The 11,955-nt window shown below is 62.0% G+C and overlaps 1 protein-coding gene across 1 annotated transcript in view; it reads right to left on the bottom strand.

Annotated features, from left to right (window-relative positions):
- Window positions 1-1,806: 1,806 nt before the first annotated feature.
- The window catches only part of TTYH3 (tweety family member 3), a 20,786-nt gene continuing 10,637 nt past the window's right edge, over window positions 1,807-11,955 (bottom strand). Inside the window, exons 10-14 of the mRNA XM_011976937.1 lie at window positions 11,416-11,508; window positions 11,078-11,214; window positions 8,174-8,347; window positions 7,575-7,650; window positions 1,807-4,942 (exon numbers count right to left, since the gene is read on the bottom strand). Coding sequence (XP_011832327.1) covers window positions 4,871-4,942; window positions 7,575-7,650; window positions 8,174-8,347; window positions 11,078-11,214; window positions 11,416-11,508 — 552 coding nt within the window. The 3' untranslated portion in view covers window positions 1,807-4,870. The remainder of the gene's footprint in view (window positions 4,943-7,574; window positions 7,651-8,173; window positions 8,348-11,077; window positions 11,215-11,415; window positions 11,509-11,955) is intronic.

Below are 11,955 nucleotides of genomic sequence, written 5' to 3'. Positions count from 1 at the left end.
TTGAAACTCTGGCATCTCCACTCTGGGGAGCTCAGCGGCCTTCCTTCACAGCCGGCCTGTCCTGGAGCCCACCCTGGAGCAGCCATGGTCAAATCCAAGCACACTGGGCAAAACTGCTGGTGTGTGCTGGTGGCAGGAGGAAGGGGCCCTGCCCAGCGGACCCTGCCCCCGCACCAGCCCACAAACACAGGTGCCCTGAGAGCTGGGAGCCAGAGAGAGCCCCAGCGTCCTCTGCTGGGCCTAGTGGCTCCCTTGCCACCTGTGTTCCAAGCCTGTGCACCCAGGCATGGGAGACAAATGCTCTGCTGGTCAACAGGGGCCTCCCCCAACTCTGGGGGTCCTAACAGCGCCCTGTGAAGTAGATGTGTTATCACAGGGTTATGTGCCTTTCCAAGCCTGCTTCTTAGCAGAAGCGTGGGGTGAGGGGGGTCCTTGAAACATGTGGGCCCTGTGCGGGCCTCCAGGAAGGGCGCTAGAGGACCCCCAGCCCAGGGAGCACAGGAATCCGCCGCGGTGCTGCTTCTGGAAGGACAGGGAGTGGTGACACTGGGGGCTCAGGAAGAGCTCGGCCCCGAACCCATCATTGCTGCAACCTGGCCACTTGATCCCTCCATCATCCCTGCTCCCGGCCAGGCCCCCCCACCTCTCCTGAGGGCCAGTGGGGCCTCTGCACAGCGATCCCGGTCCCGGCGGGCCCCTGGCAGTGTGTGTCCGGACAGCAAAGTGAGGCTTTCACCACATGGATGGGATCAGCACTCCCAGCTCCAGACCCTCCGATCCATCGCTGCTCTGCACACGGACGCCCGGTCAGCAAGCACCCTGAGCCTGCGAGACACCGCTCACCCAGCGAGCGTGGCCCTGTCCACTTGCTCCAAGCGGCTCCTCCTACTCCATCCCCGAGATCTCCTTCCCGGCGCCTTCGCCCACCTATAATTTTTTTTTTTTTTTTTTTGAGACAGAGTCTCACTCTGTCGCCCAGGCTAGAGTCTGTCTCTTATACACATCTCGGCTCCTCCTACTCCATCCCCGAGATCTCCTTCCCGGCGCCTTCGCCCACCTATAATTTTTTTTTTTTTTTTTTGAGACAGAGTCTCACTCTGTCGCCCAGGCTAGAGTGCAGTGGTGTGATCTCGGCTCACTGCAAGCTCTGCCTCCCGGGTTCACGCCATTCTCCTGCCTCAGCCTCCTGAGTAGCTGGGACTACAGGTGCCCACCACCACGCCCTGCTAATTTTTTGTCTTTTTAGTAGAGACGAAGTTTCACCATGTTAGCCAGGATGGTCTCCATCTCCTGACCTCGTGATCTACCCTCCTCGGCCTCCCAAAGTGCTGGGATTACAGGCGTGAGCCACCGCGCCCGGCCTCGCCCACCCATTTTGCAAGGCCCTCGCCCACTCACTCCAGAAGCCCTGCCCACCCCATCCCTGGAGAGCCTGTCCCCGGCGCCCCGCCAAGTTACTCCGAGGCCCCGCCCACCCCTGGAAACCCGCCCACAACCCCGAGAGGCCCCGCCCACCCGTTCCCGGCGCCCCGCCCACAACCCCGAGAGCCCCCGCCTACCCCATCCCTGGAGAGCCTGTCCCCGGCGCCCCGCCAAGTCACTCCGAGGCCCCGCCCACCCCTGGAAACTCGCCCACAACCCCGAGAGGCCCCGCCCACCCGTTCCCGGCGCCCAGCCCACCCCTCTGAGCTGACCTGGTCGGTCCCGCTCTCAGAGTTCCCCTGTACTCCCACTGCCCCTGCCTGGAGCCGCGGACTCCCTACCGTGGAGTGCCCAGCCAGGAGCCAGAGCAGCTCAGGAAGAGAGGCTTGTTTAAAATTTGTTTATTTTAAAACATGAAACCCAAGCTGAATAGAAACCACAGAAATTACATTGACGAGATTTTTAGTATTTGCCAAGAAAAATAAAGCCCCCAAAGAAATAAAAATCAGCCCCCAAACCCAGTTCTAAAAAACAAAAAAACACAGCGACAGTACATACAGCCATGGCCCTACGGAGGCTGGAGGAGGGGGAAATGCAAAATGATTCAGGCCTCAGTTCCTGGATGTTAAATCACACTGGGGTGGGGGAGGTCAGATGCCCGGGCGGTGTGTGGGGCGGGGAGTAAACCAGGAGGCTGAGTCTTAAGATTATATATATATATTATATATAACAAATATGAAGTGGTTCAGTACACAACCATTATGGTTAAACACAAAACAAAGATCCCACAGGAGGGGCCCTGGTCCCCCGCCTGCCCCTGTCTGAGGTTCTGGGGTCCAGGGCGCTGCCTCACCACCCCTCCCAGGGCTGGGCAGAGCTGGCCCCAGGGCAGGAGCAAATGGTGCTTGGAACTCAAATTGCATAGTGAGATGGGTGGGTGGGCAATGGGCCAGGGGCTGCTCCCAACCAGGCCCGTTCACTACCAAGCTTGCCATGACATGTGGAGGGCTCCTGGGGTAGTGGATGCCTGCTGAGGAGCCCCCTCGGTGAGGTAAGCCCATGGGCTCCTCCCTCTTGTCCCCAGGGCCACCCTGTCCTTCCAATGAAGCTGTGCGCCTGGGAGCTGTGAGACCCCCTGTGCAGGGTGAGAGTGGGGCCCGGCCATGGCAGCAGGCACCAGCCAGATGCCCCCAGTAGGTGTGGTGAGGTCATGGGATGGAGTAGTTAGGAACAGGGCACTGAAAACTCAGAACAAAAGTACAACCAACGGCAGGCGCTCCCCTCCACCTACTGAGGTGGGGTTTGAACCCCTTTTGATTTTCCCTGTTTCCTTTCTTCAACCTCGGTGAGTAGAAAGTCACAGACGGGCACACACGCACACCATGGTCGGGAGTCCCGAGACAGCACGAGGCTGGAAGCCCGGGCCTCGCCGTCTCTCGAGCTATGTCCATTCACCTGGCAGGCAGCCTCGCGGCCATGGACAGCATTTGTGCTTCTGAGCGGTCGCAGGGCGCTTGGCGGGCACCCAGGCCAGAGAGTGCCAGGGCCTCCCTCCCGGCCTTAGCTCTGGAGAGCTCCCCTGGCGGGTCAAGCCCAGAGGAAAGACTGGGCAGGTTGACTGTGGTGGGGCCTCCAAGGGGGCTCAGAATGTCAGCCACGCGGGGCCTGAAGCAGAGGCCCCTCCACTGAGGTTTGGTCACGTCTGGGGATCTCAGACGCCCTGGCTTGGGGTCCCAGGCCCATGGACTCCCCTCCCCACTCTGCCCTCCCACATCCCCATTTTTGGTCCCAAATACCAGCACAAAGAAAGGAGGGGTTCACAGAGGAAGGGCAGGGCAGAGCCTGGCCCCAGGGAAGGGATGAGGACATTTCCGGTCCAGGTAGCTGCCGGCTGCTCTGGGAGGAAGAGCCACGTGTCTGTAAACTGCTGGGGCTGGTGGCCCGTCCCTTGCAGGGCCCGGCCTTGACCCCCGCACGCGGCCATCCAGCTGCCCTCTGGCTGCCCCTGGCCTTGGCACAGGCATCAAGCCTCGAGGGCTGGGCTGGTTGGGCCAGGGCTAGGGCTGGAAGGGGCAGCACGTCCGATCCTGATGTGGCATGGCTCTGCCCTCCATGGCGGGAAGCACAGCAAACATCGTACACTAAAGCCAAAAGCACCGTAGGGAAGCCTCGCTCCCACTTCACCGGGAGGGAGACCGAGGCCACAGGACCTCAGTCCACAGCCTGCGGGAGGTTCATTCCCGAGGACAGTCCTCCTGGGGCAGCACCTGCCTGGGGAGGGGTGTCCAGGCCCTTGGGCTGCCTGTTGGTCTTTGGCACCCCCTGGAGCACCCCATGAAGAAACGCTACTGCAGCCTTGACTCCCAGCCAGCTGCTCCGGCCTCGGCTCCAGCCCGGACTTGGGCTCACGCTGCCGGCTCTGGGCCAGCCAGGGGCACCCGTGGAGGCTGGGGGGTGAGGTTAGTGGTTAGTCCCAAGAGGGGATGACAGGGGCTGAGGGACGTTCACAGACGGCTCGGGTCCAGCCCCTCAGGCCAGGGTCCTGGGACGCTGTACCTGTCACGGATGGAAATGGAACCAAGAAGGGAGGGAAGGGGGTGCCAGCGGTCCCCCTCAGCCCGCAGCCCCGGCCTGCCCTAGAGATGACAAATGTGGTTAGTGCAAAGAATGAACCAGACACAGCTGCCCAGTCTCTGGGTGGGGGAAGGGGGTTTGGCACCAAGAAGGCAGCCAGCACTGGGTGGCGGGTGAGCAGCCCGGGCTCCACGTGGCCCCTGCTGTGCGTGGAGGGCTGGGGCCTCCGGCAGGGCGGGTGCTGAGGGAGAGAGTGAAGCTGAGGTGATGGAGAGAGGCCCTGCTGGAGGGGGCCTCTGGCAGCTGGCAGGAGGGGTGAGCCTGTGGGTGGGTGGGCTGCACGGGCAAGGAGGGCACTGCAGAGAGACAGGCACGCGGAGGGACCATGGGGGGACCGCAGGGCAGAGATGAGCAGGTGGCATGTGCCCGTCCCTCAGTGGCCAGCAGGCGCCAACACAGAGCAGCCCCAGCCGTGCCTGTGAACGAAGAAGGGGTCCACAGAAGTGCCGGGCAGGAAGAAGGAGAGCTGTGGAAGGAAGGGCCGGCGACAGCACAGGTTGGGTGCGGCCAGGACTTGTGGGTGTGGCGGCCATCTGCAGAGGGAGCGTGCCAGGATAGTAGGTGGCGTGCAGTGTTGGGGCATCGGCTGGCGGCAGCGTTCGGGTGTGACCCGAGTTGGCGGTACGGGCCCAGAGCCCCTGCGTTTCCACTGTGCCCCTGCGGGGAGGGGAGAGGAGGGCAAGCGGCCTGCAGACGCGTCCGGGGTGGGCCTGGTGCAGTGTGCGAGGGTCCGGTGGGTGGCCCGGGTGGAAGCGGCAGTGCTGGCACAGGGAGGGGCAGTTGGCACGTGGGGTGGGTGGCTGCCGGGCGCCGTCTAGTGGCTGCCGCTGGAGTCAGGGCGAGGCTGGCTCGTGGCGAGGTATTTGGCTCTCATGCTGGAGGTGTACTGGAGGGAGACAAGGGGAGGTGTCAGCAGGGCCCCTGCATGGCACACACAGTCAGGGGCGTCTTCCGCGTGGTCCTCACTCGGCTGAGCCAGAAGCCCTGGGGGCAGAATGGGACAGCACAGGGTGCCCTGACAGAGCCTACAGGGAGGGGCACAGGAGGGGCCGCGGGTTGGGGGGCCCTGTGCTCTGGGCCTGGCTGGGGCTGAGGGAGGGGCAGCCCCCAGACTCGCCAGGTTCAGGGCAGGGGATGTCTGCTCTGAGGAAGGGTGTACACATGGCCCCCCCATGCCCACATCAGCGGCATTCGGGCGTCGGGCCAGGCAGAGCTCTGCCACCCCCAGAAGCCACAGCTCCACAGCCCTACCTGCACCCAATGTGCCCAGGACCTGAAGGACACAAACCAGCCACCCTTCAGGGCCAGGCCAAGGCCTCCTCCCAGCCCAGGGCCGGGTCCTCCTACAGCCAGGCCATAGCATGCAGGAGTACAGAGGCCCCAGCCTGAGGACATCCCCTGGGCCACTCTGCCCCTTCACGCTATGGAAGGAGAGCCCCCTAAGCCACACAGGAGGCTGGAACAATGCCGCCCCCCACTCCCGTGGGGGACCCCACTGTGGGCTCCTGGAGGTCTTGGACTTAGGAACAGAGGCGGCTGCAGGGGGTGCTGCCGTGTGCCTGGCTCTGCAGCTGGCCTGCACGTCGTGGGCGCCCTCGTCCAGCCAGGAGTGTGAAGGTCTTGAGTGCACGTGTGTGTGCATGAGAGTGCATGTGTGTGCTCACAGAGAAACGCACACGCGCGAGGCATGTGCTGAGGCCAGACAGTGCAATGGACCCACAGGCCTGACGCGGGTCAGGAGCCGGTGGTGGTGAGGAGACCTGGCAGGCTGGCTCCCATCCCAGGTGGGCTCCAGAACCCCAGGGCCCCAGGCCCATCCCCACAGTCCCCAGACTCAGACGCACAGAGCTTCCCGGGTCCCCGAGAGCCCTCCTGGGACACCTAGAAGGTTTCGAGCAGCCTGTGGGGACGCCATGGAAGGGGTGGGAGGAAAGAGCCACGGCCCAGAGCCTCGTCATTCCACGGACATGCAGCACAAGGCGGGGGGTGGGGTGGGACGGGACGGGGCACACGCCCAGACCCCTGAAGGAGCCCAAGCAGGCACCCACACCACCGTGGGACCAGCGGGAGAAGCTCGCGTGCTCGCCGGCACACGCCTGTCCGTGTACACACCCCCGATACGCAGTTGGTGCCTCCAGGGCAGGGCCTGCTGGCCACACGCCCATGGCCCTAGGCACATACAGGGGTCTGGGTGCATGGATTCCTCACTGGGAGGTGACAGAAGGGGCTGGGGCCACTTGGAGCTGGTGGCAGAGTCCCCAGAGGCCAAGCAGCTGGGCAGGGGGAGCCTGGAAGGGGACTTGCCAACCCCACTGTGAGGCTGGCAGACCCACAGCCGGCATTAGAAGTCTCTGGCTGGGCTGCGGCGCTCAGAGCTGGCCCTGCCAACAGGAGCCGGACAGATGGAGCCCCAGCCCAGTGCCGACGGCAGGGCGGCAGTGAGTGCAGGGCAGAGGCGGGAGGCGCAGGCGGGTGGCCGTGCGGGGTGGGGGACCCGGTGGGTCAGTACCTGTCGCTCTGAGGGCACAGCTACCACAGCGTTCGGGCACTGTCCATGGGCTTAAACTGCCAGCCCGCGTGGCTGCCAGAGTCCAGGGCAGCCAGATAGCGCTAGGAGGGCCCAGGGTGGGTGGGGTGCAGGAGAGAGAGAGAGAGAGAGCGCGGCCTCAACGCCAGGGTGCGGGGCCGGGAGCGGGCTGTGGGCCATGTGATGGCAAGGACGAGGGCAGCCGAGCGGGACTGGGCCTGCACCTGGATGGCCTGAGGCTCACAGGGCTGGCCCCTCCCAGGCACCCCAGGCCCAGTTCTGTGCTACAGGGGACCACGACAGCGGCTCCGGGATGTGGATTTCTGAGCAAGGCAGTCTTCAGCCTCCCAAGCCCTGTCTGCCTCCTCCCCGGTCCCTCAGCTTTGCCACAAGCTCCTTCTCTTCGGCACCCTGTCCCCGCCTGCCTGTGTCTTACTCAGGAAGTCAGAGGGGACACCAGGCCTGGGCTGGAACAGCCATGGGTGGACACTCAGGAAAAGACTCAAGGAAGACAAAGAAAAGGAGGCAGAGTCAGGGCCCCGGGAACTGGAGCGGTGGCACCCCACAGGTCCAGAAGGCACAGAGAATGGTGGGTGAGGCCAGGGAGGGCCTGGTGCAGGGCCGTGCCTATGAGCTGGGAGGGCCACAGTGGGGCCACACCTGCCCGCCCACCCTCTCTCCTTCCCCAAGAAAGGGCCTGAGAGCTGACCCACTGGGTGGCTGGCCCCGAGGCTGCCCACTCTGGCCCCAGGGCACTCCAAAGCTGGCCAGGAGGAGCTGGCAGGCCCACCTAGCCCTGTCTACTCAGGCCGGGCGCCCTGCAGAGAGGTCCCAGCTGGGAAGGGTCACCTAGGACCCCAGTGGTGGTGGCTCACAGCTGCCCCCAGAGCTTACACTAGCCGCACGTGCCACACCAGCCCACCGATGCAGTGGAACAGCGGATCCCCAAGGCTGAGCAGCCCCCCATCCACCCTCCTGCCCCAAGACTTACTGAGGGCGGCGGGGACTCGCGCCCAATGAGTGGGGTGTTCTCACAGCGGGGGTTCTGGAAATTAGCATTCTGGCTCCTGAGGCATGAGGGGAGAGAGGCCGTGAGTGCCTGCTGGCCACGTGGTCCCAGCTCCAGGTCGGGGGGCCCATGGGTGGGCCGGCTGTGCCCACCCAGCTCTGCCTGGCACCCCCATCTTTGATCCTGACTTCCACAGGGATGGGCATATCCATTCCCACTGGGGGTCCGACGAACCCAGCACAGTAACAAAGGGTTCAGAGAGGGCCCACAGAGAGACCCCTGTCCACCTGGGCCCAGCCAGAGTTCACTCCCTCCGAGCCACCTGCCCACCATGTAGCTGGGCCCTGAGGTCCTTGGCCACAGAGTCCTTGTGCCCTGGACACGGAACCTCCATGTGGCCACGTGGCCTCCCCATGGCCCCTGGACCGTGTTCACCTGGGGCAGGAGGCACTCAAGGCCAGGGCTCCCCAGCCCAGAGGCTGCCCCTTCTCCAACCCCTTCCCTCGAGCTAGCGCCAGCCTGGATCCAGGCTCTCAGATGCGATGTGTCTGCTGGCCCCACTAGGCCCCCCCTCAACTCACATGTACTCAGTGACCGGGGCGTTGCTGACGGTGTGGGCCGCGGCCGGGATGCTGGTCTCACTGCCATAGCTGCTGCCACAGCTGTACAGGCTGGGCATGTGGACGCGGTAAAGGCTGTCGTGCGCCTGCCGTGGCCCTGGAGCGGCCTCCTCCTCCCCGTCCTCATCAGGGCCTCTGTGAGGAGGGACACGCAGCACAGGCTCAGGCCCCAGCAGGAAGGAGCTGGCCACAGACCCACAGGGGTCAGCTCTGGTGCAGACAGACACTTCTGGTTCCAGTCCTGGCTCGGCCACGTGCATACTACATGTGGGACTATGGGCAGGTCACCCGGCTCTGCATCCAGCCCTGCCCTTGCAAGGTGGGGTGCTAAGAGACCGGTGTGGTCACCTGAGTGCCAGGCCCTGTACTACGGCCTGTGCATGGCAAGGCTGGCTGGCTGCTTACTGAAAAAAGAGTGCGGGGCCCCTCCTGGGAGGGTACAAGAGGTTAGCGTGCCTCTTAAGGGAGCAGGAGGCTGGGGTGTCTCTTGGCTCTGCAGGATCCAACCGCACCCTTGGGTGGCCTGAGCCAGTTTTCCCAGCCCTGCTGCCCTCTGGCTTTCTGTCTTCCACTCTACGCGAGCCTCTGGCACTCTGGAGCTCCTCCACACTCCAAGAGGTCCCAGATGGGACCCAGGATAGGTTGCCTGGCAGCAAGCACTTCAGAAACAGGACAGTGGTAGCTTTTGGCTGCACAGGGGCCACCAGCCAAGCCCCTCACACGCAGTGGTTCATTGAGTGCCCACTCGACACTCCAGCTGAGTCCTCTTACAACTCCCTTTTTACAGTGAGGGAAACTGAGGCCCAGAGTGGTTAAGTGACTTGCCCACATCATACAATAGGCAAGGATAGAGACAGGATCTGAATCTAGCCCTGTGGGTCCAGGGCTACGCTCTTATCTACTCCCCTATGTCTGCCATCTTTGTTGCCACTGACACCATCACCACCACCATCACCAACATCACCAACATCACCAATGCCATCACCATCACCATCATCATCACCATCACCACAACCACCACCACCATTACCATCATCATCACCACCACCACAACCACCATCACCATTACCATCACCACCAGCATCACCACTGCCATCACCATTATCACCATCATCATCACCACTATCATCATCCATCACCATTACCACAACCACCATCACCACCACCATCACCATCATCACCATCATCACCAATATCACCACTGCCAACACCATTGTCATCGCCGCTGTCATCATCACCACCATCACCAACATCATCACCATCATCACCACCACCATCATGATCACCATCATCACCATCACCACCACCACCATCACCATTACCATCATCACCAACATCACCACTGCCATCACCATCACCACAACCACCATCACCATCATCACCACCATCACCATCATGATCACCATCATCACCATCACCACCACCACCATCACCATTACCATCATCACCAACATCACCACTGCCATCACCATCACCACAACCACCATCACCATCATCACCACCATCACCATCATGATCACCATTACCATCATCACCAACATCACCAATGCCATCACCATCACCACAACCACCACCACCATTACCATCATCACCAACATCACCATTATCATCACCATCATCACCATCACCATCACAACCACCATCACCACCATCACCATCACCATCATCACTAATATCACCACTGCCAACACCATTGTCATCGCCACTATCATCACCATCACCAACATCATCACCATCACCACCACCATGATCACCATCATCACCATCATCACCAACATCACCACTGCCATCACCATTATCATCACCACCGTCATCATCATCACCATCACAACCACCATCACCAACATCATCACCATCACCGTCATCACCACCATCACCACCACCACCATCACCATCACCATCATTACCACCATTACCACTGCCATCATTACCATCACCATATCATTATGGCCACCACCATCATGATCACCATGACCACCACAATCATCACTATCACCGTCATTACCACCATCGCCATCACCACCATGACCATCATTACCACCATCACCGTTATCACCACCACAATCATCACCATCACCACCTCCATCACCACTACCACCATCATCGGCAGCATCACTCTCACCATCACAAAGGAAGATCATAGAAATCCAGACAAAAGGAATAAAACTGAGCTGAGCTATCTGCCGTCCATGTTGGGCCACCAAGCAGCAGCCACAGTCCAAGAGGGGAGGCGAAGGTCTCAAAGATAAGCCATGGGAGCCCCGGCAAGGGAAGGGGCCTGTCACCTCTATACACCACTCAACCCAGTACTGAGTGGGGAGACTCAGGCAGGGGCCGCCAGGACCCCCACTTCAAAGGGGAGGACATAGTGGCTCCAGGAGAGCTGGCTTCTATCCTGGTCACTCAGCTGGGGGCCACAGCTACCTGGACTACCCCGGCAGAGCTAAGCCTGCACAGCGGACCACTGACCTTTCTCCCACAGCTCCGCGCACCTGCACCCCATAGTGGGGGACCCCTGCCTGGGAGGGGGTGTGGAGTAGACAGTCTGAGGCCAGCTCTCAGGGCGTAGGGCATAGAGCCAGTCTGGGGACAGGGGACCCCAGTCCTCCCCACTGCCTGCTCTGGACTCCTGCAACCCAGGCCAGGAGCTCCTCCATGCTGTTTTCCTCCTGTGGAATGGGGAGGCTCACCCGGGAGCCGGCAGCCTCAGAGACACCACAGAGGCCTAGGGAGGGTCACCAGGTGAGGAGGTGTCTGTCCCCCACCTCTGGGACTGACACACAGGTGTCCATAAAGGCATGCCCCGAAGCGTCCTGCATGCCACGTGGCCTGGGGCAACCTCCCGCGACCGCCGGGGCTCCTCACCTCTTCTGCTGCCAAGTGTGTGGGACGCTGCAGACGATGGAGCTGAACATGAGGGCTGTGACGAAGGAGAAGAGGGCCAGGTAGATGAGGCCCTCCACGCCGTCATAGCAGAAGCCGGTCAGCGCCTGCACGTAGTCCTGAGGCCGCGGGACGAGACAGCAGGATTCAGAGACAGGGAGGGTGGAGGGGGCAGTGTGAGGCCCTCAGTCCAGCCATGGTGGCCTGGACCACCCCCCAGAGGCGGGACTGAGGGCCCACTGTCTAATGGGGGTCCCCATCCTTCTGAGCAGCTGCTCCCCTGTTCCCACCCCACAAGCCACCATGGCCCTGCCTCTCACCAGATGCAGGCTGCGGCAGTCCACCAGGGCGGTGAGGTGCTGCAGGTTCACCTCCGTGCCGTTCAGCACCTCCTGGACACGGAGGAGGGGGTCCTGGGGGACACGCACCACAGGTGGTCAGCACTTCATTTGGATGGAGAACCTTGAGCCAGCTTCGCTCCGTCTTGGAAGCCCCCAGGTCTCCCTCTACCCCACAGTCTGCCACTGAGATACCCCCCACCCTGGGGTCTCAGTGCAGGTCCTAAGGACGAGGACTCTGGGCCTTGAGAATGGCGACCTCAGGCCCCTCCCCAGACCCATGGGGTCCACCAAGGACACGAGGACCCGGGAGCGCCTGTCCAGTGTGGTCGCCACTATGTGAAGACAGACCTCCCTTTACCGTAATGGTAGAAACAACGAACCCCCACATGTCTACAGACAAGGACCTGCTCTGCTTTTAAAAGTATTATTTCAGGCCGGGCGCGGTGGCTCAAGCCTGTAATCCCAGCACTTTGGGAGGCCGAGACGGGCGGATCACGAGGTCAGGAGATCGAGACCATC

The sequence above is a fragment of the Mandrillus leucophaeus genome, unplaced genomic scaffold, assembly GCF_000951045.1.
Source record: "Mandrillus leucophaeus isolate KB7577 unplaced genomic scaffold, Mleu.le_1.0 Scaffold171, whole genome shotgun sequence".
Taxonomy (NCBI): Eukaryota; Metazoa; Chordata; class Mammalia; order Primates; family Cercopithecidae; genus Mandrillus; species Mandrillus leucophaeus.
Note: the sequence above shows the minus strand (reverse complement) of the source record. Positions and strands in the feature narration are given on the sequence as shown.